This window comes from Peromyscus leucopus, chromosome 3 (assembly GCF_004664715.2).
Source record: "Peromyscus leucopus breed LL Stock chromosome 3, UCI_PerLeu_2.1, whole genome shotgun sequence".
Lineage (NCBI taxonomy): Eukaryota > Metazoa > Chordata > Mammalia > Rodentia > Cricetidae > Peromyscus > Peromyscus leucopus.
This window is the reverse complement of record NC_051065.1, coordinates 149,867,360-149,882,598: the sequence shown is the minus strand read 5'-3', so window position 1 is coordinate 149,882,598 and position 15,239 is coordinate 149,867,360. Positions and strand designations below refer to the sequence as shown.

General features: G+C 47.3%; 1 protein-coding gene across 4 annotated transcripts in view; it reads left to right on the top strand.

Moving 5' to 3' along the window:
• The first annotated feature begins 4,998 nt into the window (after positions 1 to 4,998).
• LOC114700741 (cat eye syndrome critical region protein 2 homolog) overlaps positions 4,999 to 15,239 on the top strand; it is a 120,035-nt gene continuing 109,794 nt past the window's right edge. For all 4 annotated transcript variants that reach the window (XM_028880443.2, XM_028880442.2, XM_028880441.2 and 1 more), the window contains exon 1: positions 4,999 to 5,281. In XM_028880443.2, the coding sequence (XP_028736276.1) occupies positions 5,156 to 5,281 (126 nt within the window). In that variant the 5' untranslated portion in view covers positions 4,999 to 5,155. The remainder of the gene's footprint in view (positions 5,282 to 15,239) is intronic.

The following is a 15,239-nucleotide window of genomic DNA, read 5'->3' as shown; positions in this document are numbered from 1 at the left end:
TTTTAATCCCAGCACTTAGGGGCCAGAGGCTGGTAGATCTCTGTCAGTTTGAGGCCATGGTGAGTTTGATTGCTGGGAATACATAGTGAGCCCCTTTAAAAAAAAAAAAAAAAAAAAAAAAAAAAACTAGCAGGGAAGGGTGCGGTGGTGGTGGGTGGTACATAGAGAGATGGTTTATTGGTTAGGAGCATTGGCTGCTCTTCCAGAGGACCCAGGTTTGATTCCCAACACCTACACAGTGGATCACAACCATCTGTAATGCCAGTTCCAGGAACCCAACACCTTTTATTTGCCTCCGGGAGAACCAAGCACACACATGATACACAGAAATACGTAGGCAAAATACCTATACACATAGAATAACTTTTAAAAGTAAGGCTGGGTATGATGCCCCATGTCTTTTAGTACTTTAGAGGCAGAGGAAGGTGGATCTCTGTGAGTTTGAGGCCAGCCAGGGCTACATAGTGAGATCCTGCCTCAAAATTTAAAAACTATTTTAAAAAAGTAGTTTCCCAAATTATTTTCAGGAATTTCTGTGAATCCCATTGATGGTTGACATTATATCTTATTTTTCAATGAGAAGTAATGTAAATATTTTTACATCATTAATTAGTAAGCAAAACTGGGGGATTGTTTAGTGTTTAAAATTTTGTATTACATTTATGGCGGGGGGGGGGGGGGGGGGGTGGTGGTGGTGGCGGCGGCGCGGCGGCGGCGGCGGCGGCGGCGGCGCACGCCTTTAATCCCAGCACTTGGGAGGCAGAGGCAGGCAGATCTTTGTGAGTTTGAGGCCAGCCTAGGCTACCAAGTGAGTCCCAGGAAAGGCACAAAGCTACACAGAGAAACCCTGTCTTGAAAAACAAAAACAACAAAAAATAACTTATGTGTGTGTGCTTGTGCATTCATGTGTACACGTCTGTATGTACGCCACAGGTCCATGTGTGGTCTGAGGACAACTTGTAGGAGTTGGTTCTCTCATCCCACCACGTGGGGTGACAGGGATTAAACTCAGGTTGTCAGTCTTGGTGGCAAGTGCCTTTACTCACTAAGCCACTTTGCTGGCCCATTGTTTTGTTTTTGAGACAGGGTCTCACTGTTTAGAACAGGCTGGACTTGGATTCATGTAGCTCAGGCTAGCCTCAAACTTGTGATCTTTTGGCTTCATTCTCCTGAGTGCTGAGATTACATGCATGCAGCCGCCACAGCACAATAGGTTTGAAAACATTATGCGTGCCACAGTACGCTTGTCTAGGTCCCACGACAACTTGCTGGAGTCAGTTCTTTCCTTCTAGCATGTGATTCCAGGTGATGGAACCCAGGTCATCAGCACCTTTATTCCTTGAGCCATCCTGTGGCCCCCCCTTTTTTTTTGGTTTTTCGAGACAGGGTTTCTCTGTGTAGCTTTGGAGCCTGTCCTGGAACTCACTCAGTAGACCAGGCTGGCCTCGAACTCACAGAGATCTGCCTGTCTCCGCCTCCCAAGTGCTGAGACTAAAGTCATGTGCCACCACTGCCTCTTGTGGCCCTATTTTGGTTTTGATACAGATCTCATGTGGTCCAGGCTAGCCTTGAATTTGTTTTGTGTAGTAGAGGCTGGACTTAAACTTGTCATTCTTGTACCTCTACCTCCCAAGTGCTGAGATTAAAGACATGTCCCACGATTTGTTTTCTATGTATGTGGGTGTGCGTGTGTGCCAGAGCACACACATGGTGTGGTGCTTGGTTCTCTTTCCACCATGTGGGTTCAGGGGCTCAAATTCAGGTTGTCAGGCCCAATTTCCCGTTTAATGGAAAATGCTCAGGGAGAAGAGGTTACGTAAATCAAAGTTGTAGAGACTATGAAAGAATTATTTCCAGGTACCACCAGGGTCATGAGGTTAGAGGCCCTGGCTCATGAGTAGAAAAGAGACATGGAGTAAGGAAGACGCAAACCCTAGTGATCAGAGAGAGGAAAGCAGTCTATGCTGGGACAAATCAGGAGGGGCGGCTCCACTCAGAAGCAAGAAGAAAGTCAGAGGGAATGTTTAAACATTCCTACAGGGGTCATTATTCTGGACTACAGGTTAGTTCAGAGAACAGGCCTGAAGCAGGCACGCTCAAGGGGAAAGGTGATAGGCATGTTCAGAGCTGGGGCAAGGATCCAGCAATCCCAAGAAGCAGAAGTCCAAATGGAAGTAAAGTCTAGTCCGCTCTGTCAGACCTTAGGCATCTCCAAATCCTTTGCTCTCAGAGCCTGGATGGGATCCAGGCTGCAGGTAGAGGGTTAGTGGGACTGTGGGTGGTCAGGAGGGCAGAGAGAAGGAAGCAGGCCCAAACTGCAGTTACGTAATGATAGCACTCTCCGGCGATGTGCAAATCACATGAACCCATGTGGGACACTCAAGCGGACACTGGCCTCAGAGGCAAATCCACCCAGAGGAAGGAGGTTCTGATCATTTCTGACCCCTGTAAGGGGGTGGAAGTGCAGTACTTCCAGTTCCACAACAGCTTTGTTGACTTTTAGGACTTGTGGCTGCGGTGTGGATGATAAGAGGTGTGGATGATAAGAAGCCAGTAGTTTACAATGGGGGTGTGTAATTGAGTGTAACAAGCATTCAAGTACCACAGTGATTATCGGGTAGCCAAATCTCTCTTACCTTTCTGCTTCCTGATACTGTTAATTTATTATTACTAGGTTGGCCAGTAATGACAAGTGAGATGTTAGTAAGATTAGATGATGATAAAAGATAAAGACAAGAGCTTGGTGGTAGTGGCGCACGCCTTTGATCCATATAAAAGCCCAGCCGCGGTGGCCCACACCTTTAATCCCAGCCCTCAGGAGGCAGAACCAGGCAGATCTCTGTGAGTCTGAGGCCAGCCTGGCCTACGTAGCGAGATCCAGGACAGGCACCAAAACTACACAGAGAAACCTTGTCTCGAAAAACAAAAACCCATTAAAAAAAAAAAAAGGATAAAGACAGAAATGAGAAGATAGATGGGGGAGCAGGAGGAAGGAGTTAGAGAACAGTCAGAATATAATGGATTAGATACAAGTGTGAAGAAATGTTAGCAGCACTCAGATGCATGTCTGTAATCCCAACACCCCAGGAGCGCAGGCAGAAGAATTAGTTCAAGGTGATATGCAGGCTAGAGAGCTGGTTGCTAGTGAGTCTGGGCTTTATGAAACCCTTTTCAAAGAAAAAAGGTGTGGCACAACAGTTCAGAGAAAGCCAAGCATGGAGGCTCCTGATCCAGATAGAGGCAGAAGCCTCTTCAGTTTGAGAGGCCAGCCTGGGCTACAGAGCGTAAACCTTGTCACAAAACAAAACGTCCATAGAACATTCCAGGAGATACGGGGTGAATTCACCGTGGCCTGCTACTGCTACTCCCCTCCGCCCCCCCCCCCCAAATGTATTTAGGAGGCATCTACAGAGTAGCTGAACTTTAAAAACAAACAACCTAAAAACCAGGAATAGACAACGTTTAGTTAGGGGTTGCTCACTCCCACCTACAGGGCAGTGCTCGGGAAGATGAAGTCAGTATCTTAAGATTAGTTGGTTCACAAGACTGATTTGCAATAGCTTGAGAATTTTGTTTTTAAAGTGCCGTTGTTAAAACGATCAGAAAAGGCGAGGGTGGAGGAAGGTGGAATTATCCAGTCCCCCTACTTCTACATCTGTCATATAAACTCGTTCCTCATCCTGGCTATTATTTTCTCCAGGTTGTGCCTGTCGCTAGTAAATAGCTAAATGTGAGTGCACGTCAGGGGCGGTGTTTCTTGAGAAGTGGAGTAAAGAGCCACACAGGACTCAGAGTCGAACTGCTCAGGCACAAATGACCAATACAAACAGACAAGCCTTCAACATAGTTCTTCCAAACTTCTGGGTAGTCTTTGGAGGTGATTTCTCCCTTCCGGCTGGACAGAATTCCGATGTCCTAAATGGCAGTTACCATTTCTAGGGCCCGTGGCCTCCGCAGCCTCCTCCCGGGGCACGTTCCCTTGGCCGGGGCAGGTCTCCACCCCCACCCGGACACCGGTCCCCGAGTCCCCAGCCCCCTGGCCACATTGTGAGCCCTCGCGTCCGTGCGCGGCCAGGCTGCGGCGGGCGAGGGCAGTCCCAGGGCGGCAAGCCAGGCTGCTGCTCCAGCGCGGCTGCACGTGTCCGTTCCCTGGGGTGGGGGAAATTGCTCTTCCCGCTAGGCTGCTGATTGGTGCCTCCCCCCTACTCCACCCTTCCCGCCACACTCTACCCTCCATCCTACGTGGTTCCAGCCTGACCAGCCCCGCCACCTTCTTCCCTGGGGAGCAGAGGGGCACTTTCCGCGCTCCTCCAAGTCCCGTTCTCCGCCGGAATAAAAGCGCCCGAGAACAGGTGGAAAGCGCTCCGTTCCCCGGGGCCTCCCGGCTCCGGCGTGGACAGCCCACCCGCTCGCTCGCTCGCCCGCTCTCCCCGGCACCACCCTCCTCCTCCTCCCCAGCAGGAATAACCGAAATCCCACACGTGCGCACTCCTGGAGCTAGCCCCGAGCGAGAGCACCACCCAGCGGGCCCTTTAAAAGGACTCGACCACTGGGGCCACGTGTGTGGGGGGGTGGGAGAGCCCCTCATTGTCTCCCGTCACCAAAGTCGCCCAACTTCCCCGGGCCCCAAACACCTGCAACCGCGGGGCTCGCCCCCCCCCCACCCGGCCGCGGGCTGCGCGCGGCCCCCTCGGCGGCGTCGCGCGCGGCCCCTCCCGGGGCGCGGCCGGCCCGCTCCCTCCCCCCTCCCCGAGTGCAGCTGTCCGCGCCGGGGTGGGGCGGGGTTGTTGTTGTGGTGCGCGCCGGCCCCGCCCCCTCCTCGTGGGCGGCCCCTCCCCAGGCTTCTGCTGGGCTCCCCCCCCCCCTCCCCACCCCCAGCCCCATCTGTTTTCCTCGGCGCTGAGTGGATTATATTGTATGGGACTGGGGGCGGCCGCACGGCCGCGGCGGGACGGGGCGAGCGCGCGGCCCCGCCGGCTGCCCGAGCAGCGGCCGCTTCAGCGACTCGGCCCGCCGCCCCCGCCCGGCGCGCCTCAGCCTGTGCTCACGGCGAGCGGCGGGAGCCGCCGCGCGCTGAGAGGCGCTGCCCGTGGCCGGAGTCGGAGCGAGGGAGAGCGGGCGAGCGGGCGGGCGAGCGGGCGAGCGCGGCGGGGAGATGTGCCCGGAGGAGGGCGGCGCGGCCGGGCTGGGCGAGCTCCGCTCCTGGTGGGAAGTCCCGGCCATCGCGCACTTCTGCTCGCTCTTTCGCACGGCGTTCCGCCTGCCCGACTTCGAGATCGAGGTGAGTGGCGGGCGCTGCGCCCCTTTTCTCCGCGCTTCTCCGCGGGGAGTCGCGGGGCCGCCGCCGACTTGGCGCGGAGAGCGGGGCGGCGAGGGGGCTCGGCGGCGGGCACGAGGCGGCCGGCCGGCACGGGCTCCCCTCGCCTCCCCGCGCGCTCTCGCCGGCGGGGGTCGAGCCTGCTTTTGTCGGCGCGGGACCCGGGGGCTCTCCCGGGACTCCTCGGGCGGCCTGAGGGCGAGAGTGCGCGCGCGCTCCCCGCCGCCCGGAGCTTCGGAGGCGGCGAGCAGCTGTTCAGGCGGGGACGGGGACGGGGACGGGGACGGGGTGCGGGCGCACGAGCGGGGGGCCACCGCGGCCCGGCGGGAGCGGCCCTGGGCAGGGTCGGCGTTGCTCGGGAGACGCTCGCCCGGCTCGCACTTGGCGGACTTGGGGAGGCCGGTAACTCTCGGCGCTTCCACCAAGTCAACTTTGGGCGGGCGGGGATGGGGCCTGAGCTTGGGGCGTTCTCCTGGTGGGACCGCCTGGCGCTCACCGTCGCTCGGGACGCCGAGGCTGTGGAGGAAAGTTTGGGACACCCCCCCCCCCGTTTTGTTTTTTTTTTCTTAAACAGCTCCTCTTCTGAGGAACTTGCAGCCCTCTTACGTTCGGGTTGCTCGCTCGCTCTCCGAGTTGATTTCGCCACCATTATTCCCCCCGGGCGAGCGAGGAGGAAAGGGATGGCTTTCTGGCCAGGCCGAAGGTGCTTTTCAAGACCCGAGGCTTTGTGATAACTGGACTAAAATCGGAGGGTCCGAGTGGCAAGGACAGTGGCGGGAGTGTGGGAAACGGAATGTGTAAGATGTCCTAAAGCAGCAGCAGCAGCAGCAGCAGCGGCAGCATCTTGTCTTTTCTTTTTGGATGGAGGTGTGAAATGTATGATTGGTTGGCAGGTTGAGTTGCTTTCTTTCCTGTGATAATCTGTGTTGTGACTTAACCACCTTTTTCCTCGGGACAAAGGTACACGGAACTGTTGGTCAGTTAATTGTTTCCAGTTCTGTGGATGGCTTTACAATTGAAATAATCGAAATTAAAGTAATTTAATTGGAAGGTCTGGCCGTTGTGATCGCTTCTCCACCCCCAGGAACCTTGCTTTTAATTTGTTGACTCCTGAGGTCTTTGCTCACCTTTATTTTTAAAGTCAGTTGTGTTTGTAGAAATATTATTTGCATTCTCCTATGAATGAAGCGTGGGAACTTGCTCTTGTTGCAGAGTTAATGAAATCGGAAAACTAAAACGGTCACAAGAGCTGGGTTGGGAGAATGAAGAGGAATGTAGACTGGAAACCAGGGCCACTCATTGGCTTTTGGGGGTACTCTAAAACAATGTGAGTAGGTTGGTAGGCTCTCCAAGTCGGGGGCTTCTCCACGTTTTAGGAAAATGTAACTTGGGAATTTCACGAAACCTCAAAGCGTTTGTTTACAAAGTTTTAACATGGATGTAAAGAACATTTTTGTGATGAAATTTTTTAATGATAACGGACCACAAAGATAACGATTTGAGGAATCTTAAAGGGGAAGAGATGCTTAATGATTCTGACGTCCTCTGTTTCCTTTTAGTTGGTTTGAAATCCTGAGTAGTCTAATTAAATCCTGCTGCTCAAAATGGTGGCGGCCGTGTGTGCGGTATTGCTTGTGACAGAGCCATATTGGGTGATGGTAAACTTGTCCCCAGCTCCTTTTCTTTCTTCCAAGAGAGAGTAAGTGGATGTGCCAGATTACAAATTGAGTACATTTGAAGAACACTACCGTTGGGGAAAAGGCCACCTTTCCAAGTCCTTGTTTTCCCATTTTGTTGATAGAAAAATAGAGGAAACTCATTTTGCCTTAATTATACTCATCATATTTAGAGTAACCTCTAATTTCTATCCTAACTAGTAAACTTGAAGTGTCTCAGTATTAGATGGCCTAATTCCTCTAGGCAGTCTAAGCTCTTATTGTCCTTCACATGGTGAATAATCAGGTCTACTTGACATAGTGTCTTTTAATTCTAGTGGTTAAAAAAAATGTTGTGTGGGTGTTCCTGTGTCAGGGAGTGCCAGTGGAGGGCAGAGGACAATTTGAGGGAGTTGGTTCTCTCTCTCCATGTGAGAGCCCCTTGAATCAAACTCAGGTTGTCTGCCACCCAGCCTGACTTCACAGGGAGTCACCATCCCTGTCCCTGATTCTAGCGTTTCTTGGAAGAGACATTTTGTCAGTTAAAGTGTATGTATGTTACTTAAAAGACATTCAGCACATTAATATCCTGATTCCAACATGTTCATACTTTAAAAACCATGAAACCTTTTTCTCCCTCCCCTATGGAAAAGATCAGTAAACATGTAACAAATTATAATGACTTTCCCCTCCTGTAGTTCCTATGTTTAATTCAGGATTTTGAATAGTTATCAAAAGATGAACTATCTAAAATTCTAATTTCTAAGAAGTTTGATTTTGACCCATCAACAATGCACAATTCCCCAAAGACACCATCAGTAAATTTTGTTTTTGTTTTTCTTAGGTGATTTGTAAAACATCAACTAGTTTATTGGTTAGGTTTACAGTGCAGTGTTAGACCTTCTCTTAAAGTAAAAATATGTCAGTGCTGAGCTGGTGGGCATGTGGAAAGACCCTGTAGTTCTAATTACACCTTGAAAATCTAGAAATGAGGGATGTAAACTACCAAGTAGTCAGAGTTGGACATCGTTCCTTTAGGAAGTCAGTTTTCAGTCGTGCGAAAGATCTAATTTTATTACCCTTTTCTCCCAGACTGAATCCTTGGATTTATGGCAAATTTAGGAAGCAGAATCCTTAAGGACTTGGTTTCTATCCAAAATGAAGCAATCTCTCAGCTGGGTGAAAGGTTCCAGGATTCTTGTTGCTGTTCTGTGAGAGGTCAAGACCTCCCACTTAGAGAACAGGTCCCTAAAGTAGGGGTGTTTTTATTTTTGCATGTAAAAATATTTTTGTGCTGTTAATTAACCTTAAAGAGATTGTTTCTTTAAAAGAGTCAACATACTTGACTTTGTGTGTGTGTGTGTGTGTGGGGGGGTGCTGATACTGAACTCAGGGTCTTTATAACATGCTCGGCAGGCAGGCACTGTTATCACTGAACAGGCTTTCCCAGCCCTTCCCTTTCTTTCCTCCTCCTCCTCCTCCTCCTCCTCCTCCTCCTCCTCCTCCTCCTCCTCCTCTTCCTTCTCCTCTTTTTTTCAAGACAGGGTTTTTCTGTATTCCTGGATGTCCTGGAACCTTCTCTGTAGGCCAGGCTGGCCTCACACTCAGAGATCCACCTGCCTCTGCCTCCTAAGTGCTGGAATTAAACTCATACACCACTTCACCCTGCTTTTTGCCTTTTTCTTTAAAAAAAAAAAAAAAAAAAAAACACTGTATGTTGCTGCCCTTAAATAATGGTTCTAAAATAATCAGAACAAAAATCAGAGGATACTATAACAGTGCTTTCAGTTGTTCCAGATTCTTAGTTGTTTTAGATAGGAGTATTTGTAGCTCAGGGTTGAGCACTTGCTAGAATACCCAAAATTGTCTTAATCCCCCTCCCCCCCTTTTTTTGATACAGGGTTTCTCTGTGTAGCCCTGGCTGTCCTGGAACACTGTAGACCAGGCTGGCCTCTAACTCAGAGATCCGCCTGCCTCTGCCTCCCGAGTGCTGGGATTAAAGGCATGAGCCATCACTGCCCGGCATCCCCCTGGTTTTTTAAAAAGAATACATGATTAGTATATAAAGCTTAAGTTTTTGCAAAATACAAATAAAATAATTAAAATAACTCAATCACCAATTGGTTTTAGGCATACTCAGAAATGGTCCCTCCTAGGACACAGCCAGAATCATCTAGCCTGAAATCCCCATGTTACAAATCTGAAACCAAAGTAATCTTCCTAAAATCACAACTTCATGTCAAGGGCGAAGATGAACAAACCACAATCCAGGTGTCTAACACCGTTTGAAAATGTCTTCAAGAATTGAAATGCAGTAGTAGAGCTGGGCTTGGCCTGTAGGAGGCTCTAGATCCAGCAGTCTACACACTACACTTTGCCTCTGCAAACTTGTTAACATATTTAGAAATTCCTATATTCCTGATTGGTTTGTGCTATAGATTAGGTGTGGCTTTTATTTTTCAAAAGAGGCTAGGGTGTAGTTAGACATGAATAGATTAAAGACATTGCATTCAGTAGTTGGTTACCATTAAATACTTTATGTTGATTTTTGATGTAATGGGACTGAACCCAGGGTTTTAACACATGCTCGGCATTGAGCTACAACCAACCCTACCTAGCCCTTATTTATTATTATTTTTTAAGAGTCTCACTCTGTAGCCAGGGTTGGTGAATTTAGTAAGTAGCTAAGCAGGCTTTCTGTCCCAGTGCAGCTTCCCTAGTAGTTTGGGTTATGGTCATATAACCCATCTAGTCATCAAAGCAGCTTATAGCTGGCCTCCTTTGGCCACATTAGCTGATAATAGAATCCACATTTATATATGATTTAGTAAAAGCCAAATATTTTTTATTTAATATTGTATTGAATTAGATTAGTTAAGTTTGTCCTGATTTGGAACAAAGATATTTGGCCTCTTTAAAGTTTTAATGCTTGCTCTACACTGAAGTAAGGCAAGGGAGGACATAATGGTTTTCCCTAACCTTATAGAGCAGCAACTCTTGACCTGTGCGTGGGCTACAATGTGGGGTCACCCCATAAGGCCATTGAAAAACAGACGTTTACATTGAGATTCCTAACAGCAAAATTAGTTATGAAGTAGCAACGAAAATAATTTTGTGGTTGGGGTGTCATCACAACATGAGGAACTGTATTAAAGGGTCTCAGCATTAGGAAGGGTGAGAACCACTGTTATAGAGAGCTGGGCAGAGCTGGAGTGGTGCCTCCAAGTAGATATTTGGAATTGTGTACATGGATTTGAGTGATTTGTATAGTAGCTGAAGTCTGAGCAAATTAATTTAGTTGTTTCTGTCTACCTTTCTTTCCTGAGATCCTTGCTTTTTTCTTTTTTTTTTTTAGTCTTAATGTTTCCTGACATGTGTCTTCTTCGTGGTTGTGTGTGCCTGAAGTCCCTTCCTCAGTAGCATAATGTGGGGCCAGTGTACACAGAGCTTTGTATTCTAACCTTGGTATTTCTATATCTAGACCCTGTGGTGATATTTGTAATCTAAGAAATAAAGCCTGCCTGAAGATGAGAGGACAGAGCCAGCCACAGAGTTAAACACAGAGGTCAGGCAGTGGTGGCACACACCTTTGGCCCCAGTGTCCCAGTATGTGGGAAGCACACACGCCACCAGCACTGGGAGGGTTGAGATAGGAAGTGAAACGGCTGGGCAGAGAAAGGCATAGAAAGCACGAGAGACAGGAACGAGGGCCCTTTCGGCTGAGGACTCGGAGGCATTCTGTCTGGATTCGTGGGGACAGGATCAGCAGAGGAGTTGGCAAGGTGAGAAATGGCTGTGGCTTGTTCTTTGTCTCTCTGATCTTTCAGCATCTACCCTAATATCTGGCTCCAGGTTTTTATTGTAAGACCATTTAGGATTCGTGCAACAAGCCCCTTCATCAAGAGAATGAGCCATGAATTATAATTAACACAAGTAATACAATTTGCTGAAACTTAAACATACGTTAGTTGTATCCAGTTCAGGGATGGATCATACAGATTTTGTTGAAGTACATTGGCCTGTAGGAGGCTCTAGATCCAGCAGTCTACACACTACACTTTGCCTCTGCAAACTTGTTAACATATTTAGAAATTCCTATATTCCTGATTGGTTTGTGCTATAGATTAGGTGTGGCTTTTATTTTTCAAAAGAGGCTAGGGTGTAGTTAGACATGAATAGATTAAAGACATTGCATTCAGTAGTTGGTTACCATTAAATACTTTATGTTGATTTTTGATGTAATGGGACTGAACCCAGGGTTGAATGCTATCAGGGTGAGGATTAGAGTTAACATTTTAATCAAATTCTAAGCTATTTGAAGATTAAATGATCTGGATTGGAGGACTGACTATCTGTTCTAGAACAGCCTAGATCAAAAAAAGCAAAACAAGAAAGAGGAAATAGGAAAGAATAGTTTTGTCCTGATAGGGGAATCAGAAGCTATTTCTTGATTTCAGGACCCAAGATGCCCTGGACTAGGAATTACAAATGTGTTTGCTTGGAAGCATGAGGGATCAATTCTAGGGCCTGGGCATAATCAGGCCTCTAATTGGGCCTATTCCCTTTCAGGAAACTTGGATTGTAATGGTGCCCTTGACTAGCCTTGTGACCTGGAGCAGGTTAAAGTAATGTAGGGAATGAGACATACAGTATTGTACATTTAAAAAATAGCAACTCTACTGGGCGGTGGTGACACACGCCTTTAATCCCAGCACTCAGGAGGCAGAGCCAGGCGGATCTCTGTGAGTTCAAGGCCAGCCTGGTCTATAGAGTGAGATCCAGGACAGGCACCAAAACTACACAGAGAAACCCTATCTTGAAAAAAAAAAAAAATTCCAACTTATCCTGAGCTGCCCATAACCAGTGGGTAGAGATTACCTTCATCTTACAGATGTGGAAATTGAAAGCTTGTCAAGGATGGGTGTTTGCACAAGGATTCCCACCTGGGTCCAGGAGCTTTTCCAAGCCTCTGTTGCCGCTCTCTCGAAGTTTTGTGGGGCTTTCTATCTTGAAGACGGAGATTCCATAGTGCAAGTCTGGAGTTTCTTGGTTGACGAGATACTTTTTCATTAGGTATGTGTGCATGATGCATATGTGTGGCATATGTAGCGGTCAGAGAACAAGCTGGGGTGTTGGTCTTGGCCTCTCATCTTGTTTGAAATGTCTGATGGCTTTAAGATGTACGATCTGGGGAATCTCCATTCAGGTCTTCAGGCTTTCATGGCCAGCATTTGACCCACTGAGCCGTCTCCTGACCCAACTCTTTTATTTTGTTTTTGAGACTTTGTTTTGTTTTGTTTTTCGAGACAGGGTTTCTCTGTGTAAACCTGGCTGTCCTGGAACTTACTTGTGTAGGCCTGGCTGACCTCAACTCAGAGATCTGCCTGCCTCTGCCTCCCAAGTGCTGGGATTAAAGGTATGTGTCACCACTGCCTGGTGAGACAGGCTTGTGTTTTTACTCGGTGACCCAGGCTGGCTTAGAACTTGATAGAATTCTCTTGCCTTAGCCTTTGGAATGCTGAGTTACAAGTGTGAGTCCCATTGTCTGGCAGAAGATTATTTTTAAATCTTCTGCTGAAATAAGTGCAAAAAGCCAAGTTAATGTAATAATTTCTGTCGACAAACGTCTATAAAGCATCTATGTGGTAGGCAGGGTACTAGTTGTTGGAGGTACAGCTGTGTGTATAACACACACACAAAATACATGATCTCTGAGTGGGTTAGATGCCTCAGTGGATGAAGGGGTGTGCTACCAAGCTTGAAGCCTTGAATTTAACACTTGAACCAACATGGTAGGAGAGAATTAACGTCTTCAAGTTTTTCCTCTGACCTCCACATGTTTTCAGTGGTACACACTCACAATTTTTTTTTCCAAGACAGGGTTTCCCCGTTTAGCTCTCACTGTCCTGGAACATAAGATATCTGCCTGCCTCTGTTCCCAAGAGTTGCGATTAAAGGCATGAGCCACGATTTATAGATAACACAAAATAAATTAATAAAAAAAACAAAATTTAGAAAGTACCCGCCCTCTTCTTAGTGAACAAATGGTACAATATGTCACAGGGTCTAAGAAATGAAGTCTAGGGAAGCTTGAAAAGAGTCATGGTAAGGGATGCCTACTGTAGCTTAAGAGAGGGATAGGGATTGATGGCTTGCTGAGATAGCATTTGAGTGGAACTGAGATAAGTGATTTAAAATGATTTAAAGGTGGGTGTGATGGCACATGCCTTTAATTCCAGCACTCTGGAGCAGAGGCAGGTGGGTCTCTTGAGTTAAGGCCAGCCTGATCTGTATACAGAGTGAGAGCTAAGCCAGCCAGGACTATATAAGACCCTGTCTCAAAAACAGAAACAAAACAAGTTTTATTTTTTAAATTATTTTTGTGTGTATAGGTGTTTTGCCTGCATGCATGTCTGTGCCTGGTGCTCTCAGATGCCAGAAGAGGATGTAGGATTCCTGGAGGCTGGAGTTACAGAACCCTGCTAGCCACCATATGGGTGCTGGGAATTGAACCTGGGTTCTCTGGAAGAGCAGGGAAGGCTCTTAACTACTGAGGCATCTCTCCAGCCCCAATAGGATCAAAACAAACAAGTTTTTAAAATAACTTACATTTTTTTCATACTAGTGTATTTTTTAATGATTTATTTATTTTTATTTTATGTGGTTTGGTATTTTGCCTGCATGTATGTCTGTGTGAGAGTGTTGAATCCCCTGGAGGTGGAGTTATAGGCAATTGTAGGCTGCCATGTGGATGCTGGGAATTGAACCCAGGTCCTCTGGAAGAACAGCCAGTGCTCTTAACCGCTGAGCCATCTGTCCAGCCTCCTCATACACTGTATTTAATGTAAACGTGTTATGTGTCCTGAATTGGCCTAGAACTTGCAGTTGTCATCTTATTACAGTTGTATACTATCTTGATCCATAGAAGATCCTTTTTTAAACCTTCTGCTTTCTATCTTTTGAAGAGTCAGAGTCCCCTCTTCCTCAATTGAGGGAAGATAAGAACAGGATGTGAGTTACAGAAGGGCAAATCCATAATGCAGTTTGGGTCCTGAAAGTGGGGGACGTCCTTTTGTAATGGAATTGTCACAGAATAATAGGCAGTCACCTTTCTGGTTGGAAACATTTTAAGAGGAGAGGCTTTCTAGTTTCCTACCCACCCCACCCCTCTTTCCCTCTTTCTCACTACAGAGAGCTTCAGAGGAGAAATTGGGATGGACCTCTTACAGTTATAGAAAGGTTGGTTTCCCTTCTCATCCATGAAGGACATTCCCATGTTGGTTTGGTATTGGTTTGCCTTATAACTGATGGTAAATTCAGCCTTGCTTTATTTTCTGGAACACAATTAGGAAGGCCTAAAATTCAACCTGGGTAGTATAGCTCTTGATAGCAAAGTCTTATGGTTGGCTTCCTGGGATGTTAAGGATCCAGGATGAGGAATTCTGGCAGTGTGGAAACCACCAATGCAGAGACAAAAGTGTAGTGTTAGACTCTGGATCTAGAGCCTCCTACAGGCCAAGCCCAGCTCTATACTACCTCATTTCAATTCTTGAAGACATTTTCAAACGGTGTTAGACACCTGGATTGTGGCTCATCTTCGCCCTTGACATGAAGTTGTGATTTTAGGAAGATTACTTTGGTTCCAGATTTGTAACATGGAGATTTCAGGCTAGATGATTCTGGCTGTGTCCTAGGAGGGACCATATTTTCCTCAGATGGTTTGTACCATTGACTCAAGCAAATCGTCATAGGCAGCCTGGGTTATTACCTATACTCTACAAATTAATTGTACCAAATAGAAGCTGCAAATCCATACTTGTCTGGTGTTTGTAAATTATATGGATGTCTTTCTCTTGCAGTGGAAACTTGACTGCAAATAAGCTTCTTTGATAGGAACTTCTGAAGGTTGACATTTTCATGATTTCTCTTGTTCTCAAACTGACCTAATATTTTATGTTTGAGATTTGGAGGGATTCTGGAGGAGTGCCTTGAATTATGTTATTTCACTACTTTTGGGGGGAGGGGGTTGAGACAGAGTTTCTCTGTGTAATAGCCCTGGCTGTCATGGAACTGGCCTCAAACTCAGAGATCTGCCTATCTCTGCCTCCCAAGAGCTGGGATTAGAGTCATGGGCCACCTTGCTGGCATTTCTTCACCTTTAAAAAAAAGACAGGATCTCACTGTAGTTCAGGCCAGTCTCTTATCTGTGTAGTCTAGGCTGGCCTTCAGCTCGTGACAGTCTTGCTGTTCAGTCTGGAGACCAAACT